Source organism: Zosterops lateralis (genome assembly GCF_965231275.1).
Source record: "Zosterops lateralis genome assembly, chromosome: 2".
NCBI classification, from domain to species: domain Eukaryota; kingdom Metazoa; phylum Chordata; class Aves; order Passeriformes; family Zosteropidae; genus Zosterops; species Zosterops lateralis.
The window spans coordinates 33,914,302-33,932,728 of record NC_139763.1 but is presented as its reverse complement, the minus strand read 5'-3'; the positions used below and the strand labels follow the sequence as shown (position 1 = coordinate 33,932,728).

The 18,427-nt window shown below is 40.5% G+C and overlaps 1 protein-coding gene across 1 annotated transcript; it reads right to left on the bottom strand.

Annotated features, from left to right (window-relative positions):
• Positions 1 to 2,353: 2,353 nt before the first annotated feature.
• On the bottom strand, positions 2,354 to 17,722 carry NIPA1 (NIPA magnesium transporter 1; the record flags this gene model as incomplete). Its single annotated transcript, XM_083854425.1, has 5 exons — positions 2,354 to 7,636; positions 8,920 to 9,080; positions 10,334 to 10,424; positions 14,347 to 14,394; positions 17,563 to 17,722. 5 exons carry the CDS (start codon positions 17,720 to 17,722, stop codon positions 7,125 to 7,127), a joined length of 972 nt encoding a protein of 323 aa, XP_083710551.1. The 3' UTR covers positions 2,354 to 7,124.
• Between the last annotated feature and the right edge of the window lie 705 nt (positions 17,723 to 18,427).

Here is an 18,427-nt window from a genome sequence, read left to right as displayed (position 1 = left end):
CATGTGGATAAATGTTAGGCTGATTTTATTCTCTTAAGGCAACATTCCATTCCCCAATATAAAACTAATCAAGTATTCTTGACATGAACTTTCCACTTACAAAATAGTGTTATATGTGTGTGTGTATAGAAAAATATACTTTAAGATAAAAAAGCTGCTAAGCAATTTACAGTCATTAACTGACAGAGTAGGACACTGGCTTTTCGGTGTTTTACCAAAAGATACCAAAACTGTGAAGTCTTTGAAAAAGTGAACAGCTGGTGAAAATGGTTTCTCAAATGGATTAAAAATTTAAAACCTGTACCACCTGAACAAGTACAGTATAAACAGAAGCATCTAAGTACTGATAGCTAGGTTCAAAGTTTAAAAGAGCTAAAGAACTTCATGTACCTGTGATCATGCCAAATGCTGATAATGTGTATGTGTACATATTCCTGAGGTAAGACTAGTGTCTAAGCAAGTCAGCTTAGTCTTCCCTTTCCACTCGTGTCTCTCTCTGCTCTCCTCCCTTCAAAAACACCTCTCAACCAAGCTAAAACAATAATGAATAAATGCCTGAAAATATTAACTGGACTCCTCTGAGCATTTTAGATGCTTCTGGAACTTCAGTGGTTCTGTTAATCTGTGATTTTTCAGCTGCTGGTTCTGCTTAACATACACCTGTTCAAAGTATGAATTCAAGTGCTTTCAATTTGGCACAAATTTTGGTACATTAAATATTTATTTCAAAGCCAAGGGTTCTGCTCAGAAATGGAAAACTCAGACTATCTCAGAGTAATTTACAACAGCACAGTATTTCAGGCATGTTTGCTGAGTATCTGGCAAGATCTCCAAGCATGAGAATGGTGGTAACCTGCCTAATTTAACCCATTCTCATAGGGCAATCCAGATGCACAAACCATCCTTGTGACCAAGGAATTTCATGAGAGTGGTCAATGTAGGTCCTTTTGCATGGCTATGGACAGGACTTTTTAGGGCTTAGTATCTACTATGTGTATAAACATCTTGTAAAGTTTAAAAGGGCAAAGAGCAAAAATACACCTGTACAACCTCAGGAAGCTCTAACAGCGTCTCTGGTGACCACTTCCATGCTGTGTTTTGTGAAGACAGCTGAGCAGAACGAAGAAAACACATCTGTGAGTTTACTTGTATGACTGTCACAAGGAACTTAAAGGACACTGCTTAAGACTTAAATTTGTAGAACAAACCTCACAAAAATCAACAGGATTTTTTTTTTTTTTACACAATGAGATTTTTGTCTTTAATGCTTTTCCAATATGAACTGTGTTGCTGAGATAAATATACTTAGGATTGATTATGTCCCAGACTTTCAACAATACCAGTGATGTAAACGACACATCTGCCTTTACCACAATGCTGCTGCCTTAGAGGCCCAGCTCCTGAGATGCACAAGACAAGAATAGATAGCTGAATTTTCTTGCTAACAACATACAGCCTCCTTACCCTACCTACTAGAAAATCAGAGATGCTGCAGAAGTGAAAGCCTTTCAAGGTTTCTGGTCTGTCTTTGTACATTGCATTAATATCATCAATATCCTAAAAAATAAAACTGCAATAAAAAATCCATGCCTATCTTTTCCACTGCATACATTTAATATTTCTGAGGAGCTAGTTTCCTTTTTTAAAGATGACTTTGAATTTTGACTGGCAATAATATCAATGCATCCCCTAAAACATAAATGCACAGAATGAAGCAGTTTTGAATCATAAACCCCACCATTAAAAAAAAAACAGCCAACCAAAATCTAACACACACGCACAGACTCTAAGTTTTATGTATTTGCTAGTACCAGATATGAGGGGCTAGGAATTTTAGATGGGCAGTCACTAATTTTCCAAGCAGTTCTTTCTACAGAGAACTATTATGTCAGACAGTAATTTAGACTGGTGACACAGACTTTACAGCTGTTGCCACTCGATGCACACCCAACTGTGGAGCAGTAAATCTTGAAATAGAAGCTCTAGCAAGTAACCAATGTACAGCAGTGCAGGAAGAGAGCACATGTTAACCCTGAATACAGAGTTCAAAGTGACTCAAGCCCCAGCAAACATTTCTGCTCACATTACCTGTGAGCAAACTTCAGTCCAATGAAGACATCAAGACTACAGCCTGCTGGTAGATACTGGTATAGGCCAACTGAGCCCTTTGTAGGCCAACTGATCCCTACCCATGCAAGAGCCTGCTATTCTGATTAAAAGCAAAGCTGCTATTTCATGAAAGAGTAATGGAAATAGTTTAGGTTTATGTATTTGAATTAGCCTGTAAAGCGGTCTGTGGGAAACTTTATTTCCCCCAACCCCATTTGCTAAAAACAAGTCACAAAAACAAGCATTGAGCTAGAAATAAATCATTTATTTTAAAACAATACAGGTTAATAAATAGATTAGTTATCAGAAAACTTAATAAATAGCCTCTTATAATTTACACAAGGCAAATACAACATGCCTATAACTATTTTTTAAAAAGCAAAGAGAGTAAGCTTGACTTGTAAGCCATTAACAAATCTATATATACATTATTTGGAAGCTAATAAAATAAACCGTTTTTATGTAATCTGTAGTAACTATATTGCAAGAGCATTGAAGCAACCAAACCTGACATCGTATTGTTGTTGCTAACTACCTTTTCCCTATATCCCATTAGAACTACTTTTTACATTCCAAGGAGGAAGAAAAAAAAAAAAAAAAAAAAAAAGAGAATGTGCCACAGTTTAAAAATAAAAAGACTTAAAAATACCCCTTTTGTGTAATATTTTCCAATATTTTCCACTCTACAGGGCAACTGTCTGGGGAGGGATGTGGACATGGAAGGACCCAACAAAACCACAAACAATAAAGAAACCCCAAACTTATGTGCAGCTTTTAAAAAGAAATTTCTTCATCAGGAACATTTCAACATTGCTGTCTGATACACTTGGGCACTAGTAATGATAACTGTTGACAACATTGGTGCCTAACACAGTAAAATTCTGCATTCTGTAAGCCCACAGACAGCACCAAAGAATTACTACAAAGATAACAGGTAACAGATACACATTTGATAATGCTTGATTTAACAGTAAAACTTCAGCAGTTACACCATCTCAAGACAACTGGGGAATACCTGTAGAACCCTTGATGTCTTATATTTTTGAAACAAGAATGTGAGGGGGCCTACAATGTGCAAACAACTTCCCAATTTAATGTACCCCCTATTTATTAACCCTCAATTTCTTCAAATACAAACCCTGTATTTTTTTTTAATTAAATGAAAGCTAAGCCTCACTTTCTGGTGTTTCAACAACTTAATCCAGTGTTTCAATTTTTCAGTGCTAGTTGCTTCAGAAAAATACGTATGTTCTGATATAAATCAGTATTATTAATAGGAAGCCTCACTTGTCAAACTGCGATAGGACAGGTTCTTATTAATGCTAGTTGCAGCTCACTAATAAATAGGCTCTATTTACACATAGAGAGTCCTGGAAAGTCAATACAGCAGATAACTTGTTTAGATATTTTTCTTTTTTATAGAAGTATTTAAGGTGTAACAAATGTGGTTTTTTGGTTGTATCAAAAAGGTTTCTATTCTCCTACTGAACATTTGAGGGATTTTTGTGTTTGACACCTAATAGAGATCGTGACTGACAAATGCAAATCCTCCATACACTGAAGGGATAATGATCAAAGAGCTATCCTCAAGTGAGTACCAAGTAAATATGTTTCACAAGTGTAATAGAAGTCAAACGGAGTGAAGTGCCTTTCATATGGATTTGAACATAATTCAAATGCATTCCACCACTTTAATGAGTCCACTTTTTGTATGTGTAGCCTCTCCCACTTCTACTTTGCAATCAGAACTGAAGTCATCTGGCTTGCAGCTATCAATGCATATAACGCAATGAGAACGTGAAAAGGGCAGAGCCATGAGGGATGCCAGAGCTCAGGAGACAACTATGCACATTTGCTCCCTGAGATGATGGAACTCAGATATCTGTCATATTCAAAGTGCTTACTTGTCACAGGGGTGGGGAAAAAAAGGGGGAACAGCTAAAATTCAACTTCAACAGTGCCTCCTTTTAAATCAGAAAAGCAATGGGACTAAAAAAGTTAGGACACCTAGAAAGAGGAGGGCGTGGGATGGAGGAGGAAAGAATCATATCAACAGTGACAACAGAAAATGCTAATACATTTCTAAAGTTAGAACTGAACCAGATTCAGGTACAGCAGAACTTGAAAGAACACTGCTACACACTGAAAAAAGTAGCAAAAATAAAATTTTCAGTTACTTAGCATTCAAGAAGTAAAAGGCTGCAGATACAAATGATGTGCAAGGCCACGAGAATTTCTTTCACCTCATGTGCTGGCTTTTGACATATTTGTTTTAAACATCAAGGTTAATTAGACATTTCTAGAAAGCTCATCACAGATGAGGAGCAGCTGGGGAAAAGAGAAGAAAACTATGCTGACATTTATCAGTGGTTACAATGGTCAGAGGACCACAGAACACGGTTGCTACTTTATTCTTCCTCTGCATAGTGATCACTTACCAAGTAAACTTTGTGTGGTGCAGGAAATGTCAAGGTTTAGACAGGGCAATCAAGTTATTTTGAATCTAATATTTACTAAGAATTTGCATATGCATCTAACATAATAGGACAGGCACTTTATAAATAATTAAGAATTAATTTTAAAACCAATCAAGACAAACAAATATGACCAAAGGAGGAATGAAACTACATTTCCATTCTGACTTAAGGATTTTCATAGAGATTAAAGGCTAATACAAAACCAACATACAACCCACAAACTCTGAAGCTGAATTTTGAAAGGATGACTGCTTCAGAAAACGTTGTTTTAAAAAGTAAGTTAGTAGAGATCTCATAACTTATGTGCAGTTCCAGATTCAAGCAAAAAAAAGGGAGTTAACATGACAAAATATAAGTGTTTGCTGAGAACCAAGATACCATCTTCCAATCAATAATGGACAGAGGCTCGTTTAACCAGATTTCATAGCCCAATTACCCTCATCTACAATTTTCAAACTTTCTAAAAACCTTGCACAATATTTGAAAATCCATGAAGATGGTCTTTTCTCTGGTAGTGCTACTCTCTTTCATTAAGATACACAGTTACTGTGTGCCAGCCTGTAACAATGCACATTTCTGCCAACTCAGAGCCATTCCCCTGCAATATGGCGTTTTAAAACAAGCTTGAAAATAACATAGTAGGGCTCTTACTCCCTCAGAACAATCCCTTCAGAAAGCTAAATCTTTTGGATTCACTTTTGCAATTATTGCTGCCATTAGTAGGGCATACAGCATTCATTTTAAATGACAATGGAGGCTGAGTTTTAAGGAAACCTCAATTCGAAGTCAACAAAAACATCACAAGAGCAGACAATCTTACTCCCCACTAATCAACGTCCATGTTCCTGTCAGGCTACATTCAATACAAAGCTACATTCATGATTTCTTGATAAAGTGTTGCTAATTTTCTCAAATCCTGCCTTGTAATCACATGGGGATTTTCTGTTTTCTTAGGAAATGTTCTCATTTAGAGATGTTGAGTTCCACTGTACTCTCCATTTTTGTACTTACGCAGAAACAAACATTCATTGCTTTTCAAGCTTTCGACTTTTTGACTCATGATGGGTTTTGCTACCAAATATAAGTAGAACATGAAATTAACTATTTCGTTCTTTAACATATCAATATTCTCTAAATGGTTTAAACTGAGCTGTTTGGAGTCATCCCCATCATAGCTTAAGCTGTCTGTACTGCTTGTCAAAATATTACATCTGAACTGTTCACACAAGTCTGTAAATTACTGATCTGAATGTGTCCCTGTCAGTTACCTAAAATTCAACTCTCTGAATGCTTTAGTTTTTTCAGTCTTTAACCTCCTTTTCCCTCATTACAAGAACATCAGACCATCTTTTTTGAGCTATGAGAAATCTCATGCTCTTCTCTCTCTTAATTTCTTTTTTTTGTGGTCCCTACGTATCAGCTGTTTCACAAAATGGTCTCCTGCATTTAGTCACTAAACCAAAATAAAGGTATGCTGGACTGATCTCAACACTCCTCTTCCCATTAGGACTACGAGTTTTTCAGAAGCTGTCAAGACATCCAGGGGTTTCAGTTCAGATTTGTAAATTCTTCCAAAGAGATATGGTCCTTCTGGATGCTTTATGTATTTAGAATTTGAATATAGTCCAATACTGTAGACAGTGAAATTGAATTATTAAGTCGACATAGGCTGTCTGAAACAAATACATTCACGATTATGCAGTTTTTTGATTGCAAAGGCACTGAAACAGTTCTGAGCTGCTTACAAATAAACCACCATTTAGGCAATGAGTCTGTGCACCATTTCCACATCCTTCACAGTCTTTCTACCTGCTCCCAATTAAAAACTCTCAAATGAATGCAGTATGTCTTAATGTATCTAAGTTACAAGAAAAATGCATACCTGGACACCACCATGAGCTGGTAAGTAATTAGTGAAAGATATTTAAGGGTCCATTGCTCTGTATAAAGAATTCAATTTAAAACTCCTGTGTCTTCACCGCATGGCAGACAAAGTTGCCAAGACAGTCACTAAAAATAACAAATCTGCAGTCCATGATCCAACCAACATTTGTCTAAGAATCCACAGCCTTGACGGTGAAGACACTGCTATACTGAGATTAACAAATCGTTCCACTTACTTTTCCCCCCTTATTTTAAGGTATACATCACTTATGATGAAAGGTATCAGATTGAGTGCATTAGAAACTGATGTCCTCTGCCCACAGAAATGGTACCTCAGAAGACAATACAAGCTTTCACACAGGTCTGTCAGAATATTCACAGAGCTTTTCTGGTGGGCTCCCTTTTACAGTGAGGAAATACATCGGTCTCTATGCTGACTCAATCAGTAGTTCCAATTAAGTTCATTTATTGTATTGACTGGGTTACATGGAGAGCTGTTCCTTTGAAACTGGATGGAGGAGTTCAATTCATTTCACATAGGCCACCAAATTGTCAGAGGGTAGTTACCAACCCGAATCCTATTTGAAACAGTGACCTAGAAATGAACAGCTCTGCATCCTTCCCTGAGCCATCCAGTTTCCCCTCAAAAATATTTTAATCTGTCTTCATGTTAGGTTTGTTTAAATCTCCAATATTGAAGTTGAATTCCTTGAAGACTTGTATAAGAACAATTCCAATAGATACTGTGGTGAATCCACAAGCCATGCCCAAAAAATCTACGACTCCTACATTACTCCATTCCCTGAAAAGGATGGCTGAAGCCAGCAGGACTAAGGTGGTAAACACAACATAGTAGATGGCACCAAACACAGAGGAGTCAAAACACTCCAGTGCCTTGTTGATGTATCTGAACTGAATGATAATGCTACATCCTAATACTGCCAGAAGTACCAGACAGAGGTACAGAGCCCTTTGACTTGATGGGTTATTGTGAAAGATATCTTGTGCAGCCAGCCCAATGCCTTTTGTGCTAGGAACAGTGAAACTGCCCAACAGAGAGCAAATACTGATGTAAACCATAATATTAGTAGGTCCATGAGCTGGAGCTATCCAGAAAATAAGCAGGAGAAGCATTAGCAGCACTATGCAGAGATAACCGACGAAAACTGGAAAACAAAAAGAAAACAAGAAAATATCAAGATGAGAACTCTCGGTTGTCTAAAGATTTTAGCAGACAAATCATGTCCTAACAGTGACTTTCAGGTATACATCACAATTAAGATTTGCTATTCAAGATAGACCCAAATCACTGAGCATTCAGAAATACTGGCATCCATGACTAACAATGTTGTCATGTTCTTTGGGAAAAACAAATAACCATGTAGAAAATTACACACTGGGGTACATTTGAGATGGCTTTTTAAAAAATCTTATTCCCTTTTCCATTAGGACTATACTCCTTAAAGTCTCCTATGACAGACAGAAGGATAACACCTCATTCCTAAACAGTTCATTAAGGCACAGTGTGTAGATCCAGCAAAGAGCTTAAACATAAAGTTAGATCTCACTAAGGTGAGCACATGAGTAGGCACACATAGAACACACATGAGGCCATATTACTTATATTTTACCATCAGTACACATATAAGATCAGTGAAAGACATTTCATGTTTTAGAGTTTTAAAGAAATACATAGGAAATGCACTTTGTTCAGATTTAAATGGTAAATTGAGACCAAGGTATTTGTTTTCTTTTCTTTGTTTGCAGATTTTTTGAATAGTTGATGTTATTAGGTTTGAGTTTCTCTCACTTAAAGCAAATACAAGAAAAACAATAGTTGGCAGTTTAGCTCTTAAGCAAGAAAAATAAAAATGGGCCTGGAACATATTAGTACCAGTGTGTACTCCTCCAGCAGCTGGTGAGAAATAACAGGCATTTCAGCATATGTCTCAACAGCCTATTTCTACATACCTTTATTGTGCAAAGAAATCTGGGAACAAAACTGGTATTTAGTATAAACTTCTAATTTAAAAAACATGGAGAAATAAAGAAGAGAAGAAAGACAGTATTTTTTTTTTGTTTTGTATAAAACAACTTAAATTGAGAGCCCAAATTTATACTTTTCATCTTTAAATAGCAAGATACAGTTTTTCATAATGTTATAAAATTACAAGTTCAGCTGGCCATTGTTCTGAGCTTGCTGTGCAGATAATGTTTTCAAAGGTATCGATGTTTTCCTTTCTGTACATATGTCCCAATAAATATGACAAGTTCTAAGAAGAGCAGGGCATAGTTTTCTTACACAAAACATGTACTGGTTTGCCTCTGTCATGTAATGATTTCTTTGTAAGTCAACATCCCTATCTGGTAGAAGTGCTAAGCCTCTGCCTCAAGCGTGCTCCTGCTCAACCTCAGAAAACCATTATGAATTAATGAAAAAACAAACTACCTGGATTTGTAAGCTTCTCTTCAAGCTCAGCCTGAGTCGTTACACTCTCGGACTTTGGGGAATGGATAATGAGAACAACAGACCCAGCACAGCTCAGCAAACATCCCAGCTTGCCAAGAATGTTCAGTTTCTCTTTCAGTAGGTAAGAAGCTAAGATAGACCTTTGAAAAGAGGAAGAAAAACGGAAGTTTGACTACATCCTGTTAATAATGTTCTAACAGTGCTATGCCATATGAATGTCCCTTTTAAAGGAATACTATAAAATGTTGATGAATTCTCAAAATGTATTTTTGACTTATCTGAGGAAAGATTCATCCATTTGCAGTTTTACTCAATCCTTGACATCTCACCTTAGAAAAACAAACAAACAAACAAAAAAAACCACCAACAAAACAAAACAACACAAACCACAACAAAACTCCTAGCCACACCTCAAAAAACAAAACCACATCATCCCCTAAACACCACCCCCAAACAACCAAAACCCCCAAACCAACATCTGATCCCTGAGGCAGACATCTACCCATTACCATTTTGGTGAGCTGTCACAAAGCCCCATTTTATAGGTGCTAAGCAGTCATGAGATAAAAGTGACCTTTGGTTACAAAGAGCGCAGGGCTCGGCTCAGACATGTAGCTGACTAAAGTAAGCAAATATATGTGGCCTAGGACAACATAATAAGTGGTACTTCGAGCACAATCAATGTGTTTCATAGTGATAGAACTAAAGACAGACATGAAGCAATGCCACTACACTCCGAAGCAGATGAATAGTGCAGTGACAATTCAGCAGGCAACAGAAAAATCTCAAGGCATTGCACAGCTTTGTTTTCAAGGAGTTGTGCTTTTTCACTGCAATTGTTCCACAACTGTAGTTCATCTATTCACAAAACATTAGTTACATACTAAACTCCTTAAACTCACTGCCTTTTCTGTGCCTCCCACAAACATAACTTCTAAGAAGCTAGGGGCATGCATATACAGGGAACTCCTTTGAGTTCTCCTCCTTGGAAAGAGGCCAGATCCAATGAAGTGAAATCAGTATCAATAAACACATGTGGGCTGTGGATAGCAGAGTAGAGAAAGACTGTAAGACAAAAGGAAAGATCTACACAGTAAGGGAACTGTGAACAAGAGAATAGGCAGAAAAATCCAGAACAACTACAGAAAAGGGAGAAAAAAAAATGTTTATCTGTTCAAAACCATAGTGAGAGCTAAAAGCAGAAGATACTCAGGAAAATCCTTCTTCACCACTGCCTTCCCCCAGCCCAGCTTTCCCAGGTGACATTATAGCACATCATGAACAGCCACAAGTCTGATGTTTCTCAGTGGACCTCCAGTGAGCACTGAGTGCATCTGACATTTTATTAAGTAGTAATGACATCCAGATAAGAACAAGAAAAGCAAACTCTTACCCAAATGGAACGCCAAGAGCTCCCAAGGGCGTCACTAGAACAGTTGGGACTGCAGTGTAGGCCAAGAAATTCCCTATTTGACCCAGTGCCACTGTCAAGAGAACCACAAATAAGCCTTTAAACTCCTTTGTAAAAATAAGTAATCAAAACTTGCCCAATACTGTTTGGGAAAGACTGACCTAACTGAAAAACAGATGTTATAATTTGCTTAGTTCTGTTAATTTTGCATGTAAACAAGATGGCTGAAATTTTTCTATCGTTTTGTATTTGTTAATACAGGATTTATATTTGCCACACAAGAGTATCCAAGAGGGCACAGTAAATAATCTCATTTGTAACTTCTCTTAATTAAATATAAATAAGACTATGAGTTAGAAACACTCATGGATTATAATCTCAGTATTAGACTCAAATATTTGTATGAGGAGGGATAAAAGTACATATAATCCATGGTTTCATCTTTAGAACATGCATTCGCATAAAAGAAATGTACTTGATTATAGTTCCTAACAGCAGTGTTACTTTTTTGGGGGGAAATAAAGACAGTGCTGAGGAATCTTCTACTCAAACACTAAGCACAAGCATAAGGGCTCTTAAATAAACTACATCAACCTTTCAAAACACTGTGTAACATCCAAAGTCATTCCTGGCAACTGTAAAAAGAACATGCCTGATAAGCCACAGTAACAGCCTCAACCTTATTTTTCTTTCCTCCAGTAAAAGCAAATTCCAAAATATACCACAGTATTGCACATCACAGCTTTGAGAACAGTTCATGTGTTCAAGTTTTCAGTTAAAAAATAAAAGCTGGATAGTTTTGCAAGTGCTGGCAAGTTTATAATAGGTCATCACACTTGCATAGTTACTGGGTCTGTGGTAACTGGCAAGAAGCTTGAGATTGAGCACAAATTACATACAGCTCAAATTTCCAGTTGCTGTTAAAAGCCATTATCAGCATTTAAAAACATTTCAAGAATCCAAGATGTCTTTATGCTCAGGCTGGCACTGCCCTCAACTATCAAATATCATTACTATCATCCAATTCTTTACATCTGCAAAGCACTCTGCAAACATTAATTAATTTACCAATTTAGCTCACATTATCAGTAGAGCTGAAGACCTGTGTAACCTACAGGAAATATGAAGGAGACAAACAAGCTTCCAAACTGCAGAGTGTGGCAAAATTATCACTGAGGATTTCTATATGTGCAGGAGTGAGACAGAGAAAGTGATGAGCAGCATTTCTAAGGCACATGAGACAGTGGTGGTCTCTGTCCGGGGAACAGAGTAACTCGGTTATCAGCCTCAGGTTGTTTGGAGATCTGTGTGGCCACTCTGGCATTATCTTCAAGGCATCTGAAGGCATTGGGGCAGATCTTGGATGGAGAATGGTCCACAGCTGGCACTCTGCATTTCTCCAGATTACACACATATATTTCTAAATAACTCTGACAAAAGATTGCTTTTTTTGGAGGTCAGATGTCTTAACTTTCTCTTGGAAGAACTCTTGACAGATGGCACCAACATCAATCCATAAAGTAGATCTCTGAAGCTTCAGTCAAATGGAACATATTGTAAGGCAATTGAACTTACTGGAAGTTTTCCATATCACCATGGAGTAGTAATAACAGTCCCTTACCACCACAAATGACAGACCAGACTACTTAATACCAACAGAAAAAAGAATCTCAGTAATTGTTACCATCTACCTGATGTTGAGGACCTTTGCTGCCAACCTATCCAGTCCTCTCTGAACTGAAATTCCTCATCGGATACATCAGCGCTGTAAGTCAAGACCTGACTTCAGTTCTTGAAGGCACACCAAGCTTTTGATATGATAAACAAGTACCAGCATCCCCAAAATTACTGTAACACAAAATTTGATGCACACTGGCATGTCTCCATTAGCAAGAAGATCAGGAGTAGACCTGTACAGCAAAAGACATCTATTCTAAGCATGTCAGGGGGTTTAACTTCAGCCTCCTCCTGCTAACTTAAAGACTATTTGCAGCTCACATGCATTAAGTATGTTCCTAGAATTCATCTTCCATCCTAGTTTCATTTTAAAGACCAGGTCAGGAGCTCCAATTCTGCTAAGAAATGTGAAATATAGATTAATCTGTGGTGACAAAGAGGAGATATATTTCACAAGTGTACTCCCCATCTCTAATACAACACTAATGCAGATGTTTTCACTGTAAGAACCAGCTGCATCTATGCTGCTATCAAAACCTGCACTGAAACTAATTAATTAGCCAATTAATTAGTTTAATGCTCATTGAAATACCTGTACACATGCTGCAATCATTCTTTTGACTATAGAGTAAGGAAAAGTCCCTTAGCAGATTCTGCAGCCCTTCCTTTGAAGTCTTCAGTAATCCAGTGGATCCCAGGGCCCTCAAACGGCTGGGCAGCATTATGCTGAGTCAGCATGCCAACACAGAAACACTTATTCACCATATGAACAAATACCATGAGAACAAGTTGATAGAGTTTATGTGGATTTTGTTAGTCACCCAAACTCCAAATTCTCTGCTTGAGAAAATGATGTCAGCAGTTATCATTTCACCCAGATAACTGGGGGTACTGCTAATTCCACAAGTAACACCTTTCCCCAAACAGCACCTTTCTCTGTATCCCATAGGTGCCTACCTGGCCCTTGCTATTGCTTTTTGTGACTGTGCTGCCATTCTGAGTCTATAATATCCACAAGCAATTCCTCTTGCTCAGTTCCTTGGTAAAGCTACTGCAGTTTTGTTTTGAAATACCTGCATCTAGCTACTGGAAAAAAAGCCAACTGATACCACTCCCTTGAGCGGTTTTGCCTTCATTCAATTCAGTCAGCTCTTTTAAGCATGAAATTGTTTTCTCTGATTCATCAAGATAAGTCCTGTAATAAACCCTCCCTTTTTTAACTTCTTCTGCTTCGAGATTACAGATGGGAGCCTCAGGAATGATAGGTGCACAGATTTATTTCTACTTAGGCAGTAGCAATCCTGTCAGGGGAGGAAACTGTCAAAGAACTACTTAAACTCAGGTTCAATCAGCTGAGGGCTTTTCTTCTGAAGCTCTGTTGGCTTCTACACTTGCTGTGAACTTTGTCCTTCAATGGGATCTATTGGTTCTCATTCCTTTTGCATTAATTTTTTAAGACAACAAAACCAAAAATCAGAGACTTACCTTGCTGCCACAAAACCAGGGGCATAACTGGACTTATATACTTCTCAGAAACAGCATCAGAACTTTCCAAATAATTCACAAAAGGCTGGATTAGAGTCTGAAAGTGGGGTATGATTCTAAACTTGTGGTGCAAGTAGGGGTGATGTGTAAGAGGAGAAAGCTAGTTGCTCCCCAGGCTCCGTATTCGCATCAGAGAATGAACTTGGTGTTAGCAGAGTTACAAAGATATTAAGGGTAAGATTACACTGATCTCATAACAGCGCCACAGAAAGCTTTGCATTGATCTTGCAGATTAAAAGCAAAACTGAAACTGTATCTGGTGAACTAGAAACCAAAAGAGGGCTTTTTTTGCTTTTTTTTTAATTGAGGCTGGTTAAATGCTGTCTGATCTAAAACATAACATGTGCTCAATGAGCCCTTTTGTGCAGAGCAACAATTTTTAATTCATCTTTGACTTTTATTAAGAACTGAGCTGGCCAGTGCAATACAGGGATACAAACCATGTAGGAACCCAGAGACAGAGCAGTGTGTGGCTGCCAAGGGCTGCAAGTACCAAATGGTTTGGAAATGTGGAAAGGCGTCTGACTCACGTTTGTCCCGGCTCTTGGCTTTTGCAAACACCACCAGGCATGGTAGCCATGGTAAGAGTTTACTAAAAGTGGGATATTTCTAGGGATAGGAATTTCATGACAAGGGAGTGTGAGATTCAAGATGAAAACCCAGATTTCCTGATGTCTCCTATCACCATCTAAGCAAAACTCTCTCTTAAAAAAAAACAACCAACCAAACAAACAAACAAAAAAAACCAAACACAACCTTTTTAAGATACTTACTTGCAATAGTGCCCGACCACCATACTATATCAGTTAAGTACGAAGTACCTGGAAGTACAAGGAAATGTATTAGAAAAATATGAAATCACAATATTGGAACGATGAAAAACAATAGTGTCAGTTATTAAGGACCTTCACCTTAAACCCATTCTTCAAAGCAACTGAATGTGAGATTAAAAAAAAAAAATAAAAAAAAAGAGAGAGAGAGAGAGAACAAGAGAGAACAATTTTGGATATGGCTTATGTTTCCAAGTAAGACCTTCTTAAGACAATGTGTTAGTCAGAAGTTCTGGAGTTCTAGTTTCCAGTTTGAAGTACCTATGTGACACAAATGCAGTATTGTGTAGAAAACCTTCCAAAATGTCACCAAATGCTTCTGAGGGTGACATTTAAACATACTTTAGAACCACTTCTAGGAGAACTGTAAACCTATAGAAACAGAACATGATTTGGCTCAGTTAGTTTGCTAATACAACCTCAGTGAAATTGTATTGGAAAAATTGTAGCTGAGAAATTGTTTTGGCACACAGGTTTGGCAGGATCATAATGTCACCCAATCCTCCTGCATTTAAGCATTGGAAAGTGCCACAACTGAAACCTCTGAATTCCTGACATAGTGCCTCATTTCAGAGAGGAGTAAAAACTCTGCATTGTCCTTAGTGCCTCCCAAATTGGAGGATGATTATTTTCACTGTCAAATTATAAGCTCTTGCCTTGAGATGGGCACAGGTGGTGCCTGTGCACCACAGAAGTTCTGCTTCTGTAGAACATCAAGGCTCACAACCACTTTCTAAAGCATGCCCTTCTCTGAGCACAGCCTTGGCACCAAGTTATGCTCCTATGGTTTGTTGCTCTTTCTAGCAATACAGCTCTGCATTCATTTGGGAAGATGCCCCCCCAAAAGCTGCTGGAGTAGTAGACAATATTGTGCCTACTCTGAAATCCCAAATGGAAGAAAAACACTTACTCTGTGATGACAAAAAGTCATCACTAACTCTGGAGACATATAAAGTATTAAGCATTTGGAAATCACACTATACAATTGAAAAGAGATGAAATATGACTAATGAAAATGGCCAGCTTTAGAGTGGGTGTAGTAATTTTTTTAGCCTTTTGTTATTGCATATAAAATAAAAACACTGTTGGGGGCAGAAATTATAGAAAATATTGACTCAAGTAAGGTAACTTCACACAGTATTTGTCACCTACTGCTGTTTTTAACTAGACAAGGATTGCTAATTACATCAATACGATATTATTGCTTCAAGAGAGAAGACAGTAGAGACTTGAAGTGCCTCCTTGTTAATTATACAACACCTGCTGAAGACAATGGAAAAAAGACATCATTTGACACTGGCCATCTCAGACTCACAGCTCCAGCTGCTAGATTCAAGGCAGATCCCTACTGCTTCATAACACAGAATAGAGAAAAACCTGGGGTATTTTCCTGGATGACACCTCACTGAGCATGCCAATAGAAAGAAATACAAAACGCTCAGCAGGATGCACAAACACCACTAATATCTTCAGAACAGGAAGTTTTACAGCTGCTAGCACTGAGAAAGCAGGCACACACCCATCACTCACTTAACCCAATGCTCCACTGAAAGCTTTTCAAGAGCAGGTACACTCAAAATGGAAACTTCCTCCAGCTGCCTTGGGATGCAAAATTATTTTTCTCTTGTATTTTCTCACTGTTTCCAAGAAAAAAAAAAGTTTGTATTTATGATGCAAACGTGATCTTTCTGTAGACAATCAAAATGAGTTACAGCCATCTTGGGAGGGAGACTATGCTTGCAAAACAAAAGTTTGTCTGATGCCCTTAAATGTAAGGTCATTGCAGAAAAAGCAAAAAAAACCCATCTTTTTACATCAAACTGCCAGGTTGTAGTAACATATTTCCAAGCTTGCTTTGCTCCACTGCATTCATGCTGAACATGCTAGATGCAGCAGGCAATGGAAATGCAAGTACATATATATATATTTATAATATTTATTTGTATATTATTTGTATGCATACATATTTGTACATATTTACAAATGTGCAGTGTATACAGAGAAAATACCTTGTCCTGGAACTAAAAGGGATTTTTCATCAAAAAGAGTTCCCAGACCTTATGGACACATGCTCATACACAGACATCATCACCTACAAAACCAAACGGCTACTGACCACAGTAGTACAATTCAAAGGCATCATGCAACCTGTGTTTACAGTCTTCCCCTTACATAAAAGCATGATACTAAAAACAAATTAATACATTTTTTGAAATTGCATTTTCCTATATTCAAAGCATGAAAATGCAACTAGCAGATGCTGTTCAGCTGCATGCTTTGGGGAGCTCCAATTTCAAAATAAAATACAGAAAATCTTCACACTTGTGAATTTACAGCTTTGTTTTGGCTAAACTGTCTAGACAGCACAGTCAGTTCTTGAATATGTTCACCTCAGGAAACAATAATGAGGCATGGGATTTCAATACGAAAAATATAAAGAAATAAATAATTTCATATTACTGATCTGTCCCTTCTCAAAAAGTGGAAACCACTACGTGACTGATGTAACTTTGTGTCTGTGGGAGAGCTGGAATAAACAAGCGACAGGATGCGCTGGTGCTGTCACGGCAAGGCAGTATCTAAGCCACAGAAACTGGTGGCAAAGTCCCACAAGTTCAGGAAAAAGAAGAAGCAGTGTAAGGACACACAACAGCCAAGTCCCCGGTGCTGTATCAGTGTGACAGACCAGCGCGCTGTCCGTACCTCAGGAGGCTGCTGCAGGTGCGCAGTGAACAGCCCCGCTGCTCCCCAGCGCCAACACACCCTGACCGGCCCCCTGCCGCCTCTCCGCTCGGCTGCCACCTCCATGCTCAGCCATGGACCTCTCTCTAATCTCACACACGCTTAGGGTGACAAACTGAGGCCGGCACGCCGGTCCGGGTTCCCCCGCACCAGGCGACACGGCCAAGCCCCGCACGGGCTCTGCCACAGCCGAGTGCCCGTGCTCCTGGCCCCGCGATGGGCCGGGGCCCGGCAGCGCCCCCGCCTCCGCCCTCCGCCCCGGCCCGGCCCGGCGCCGCAGCGGGGAAGGGCTGCGGGCCGAGGGAGGGACGGGGGGAGCGGCCCGGCCCGGCCCGGGCCCCGCACACCGGGCAGGTCACCCGGGAAGCCCCGGGAGGGGCGCTCCCACCCGCCGCCACCGCAGCGCCGGGCCCCTACCTCTCCCGCGGGCCCGCACGATCCCCTTCTTCTGCAGGACGAAGGTGGAGCCGTTCACCAGGCTGGAGACCACGGCCACGCTCAAGCCCAGCGACACGGCGGCGGGCCCGGGGCTCTGCGCCGCCCCCTCGCCCGCTGCCGCACCGACCGCCATCCGCATGGCCCCCGAGAGCTGCAGGCGGCGGCTCCCGGGCCCAGCGCTGCCGGGCGGCTCTGCGCGGGACCCGCCCTGCTCTGCGCCGCTCTGCGCCGCGCCGGGGGCGGCTCCGGGCGGGAGGGAGCGGCGGCCGCGGCTCCTGGCGCCCGTCCCGCGGGAACGGCAGCGCGGGGACGTCACGGCCGGGCGGCCCTGCCCCGACGGCCGCTCTGGCACCGACCGCTCCGCGCCGCCCTTCGCCCCCCCGGCGCCCCGGACCCCCGGTACCCCGACACCTCGGCCCCCCTGACACCCCAGTCCCCCGCTGCCGCTGCCGGCGGGGTCCCCCCCGTGGGGATCGGAGCTGCCAGCGTCCACGGGCTGGGGTGCGGGGCGACGTGTAGGGGGATGCGGAGACCAGGGGGATGAGGAGAAATGTGCCCAGGGATGTGGAAGAGAGGGGCATGACAGCAGGGCAGAAGGATGCGGAAAGACAGAGGGATGCGAGGAGGACGTGCAGGGGGGATGTTCTGCAGGGCGGACGAATCCCGCCGAGCCGGTGTCACTGGTTTGGGAGCAGAGCTCCTTTCCAGCGCCCTCGCTTTCCTGTGGGGTTTCTGAAATTCACGTCGGCTGCCCGAAAGCGTGGGGTATTGCGGCGGCACGGGCAGGCTGCGGGCAAGGCTGCCTTTACAGCCGCCGGGTCAGTGTGAGGGGCAGAGCTGGACG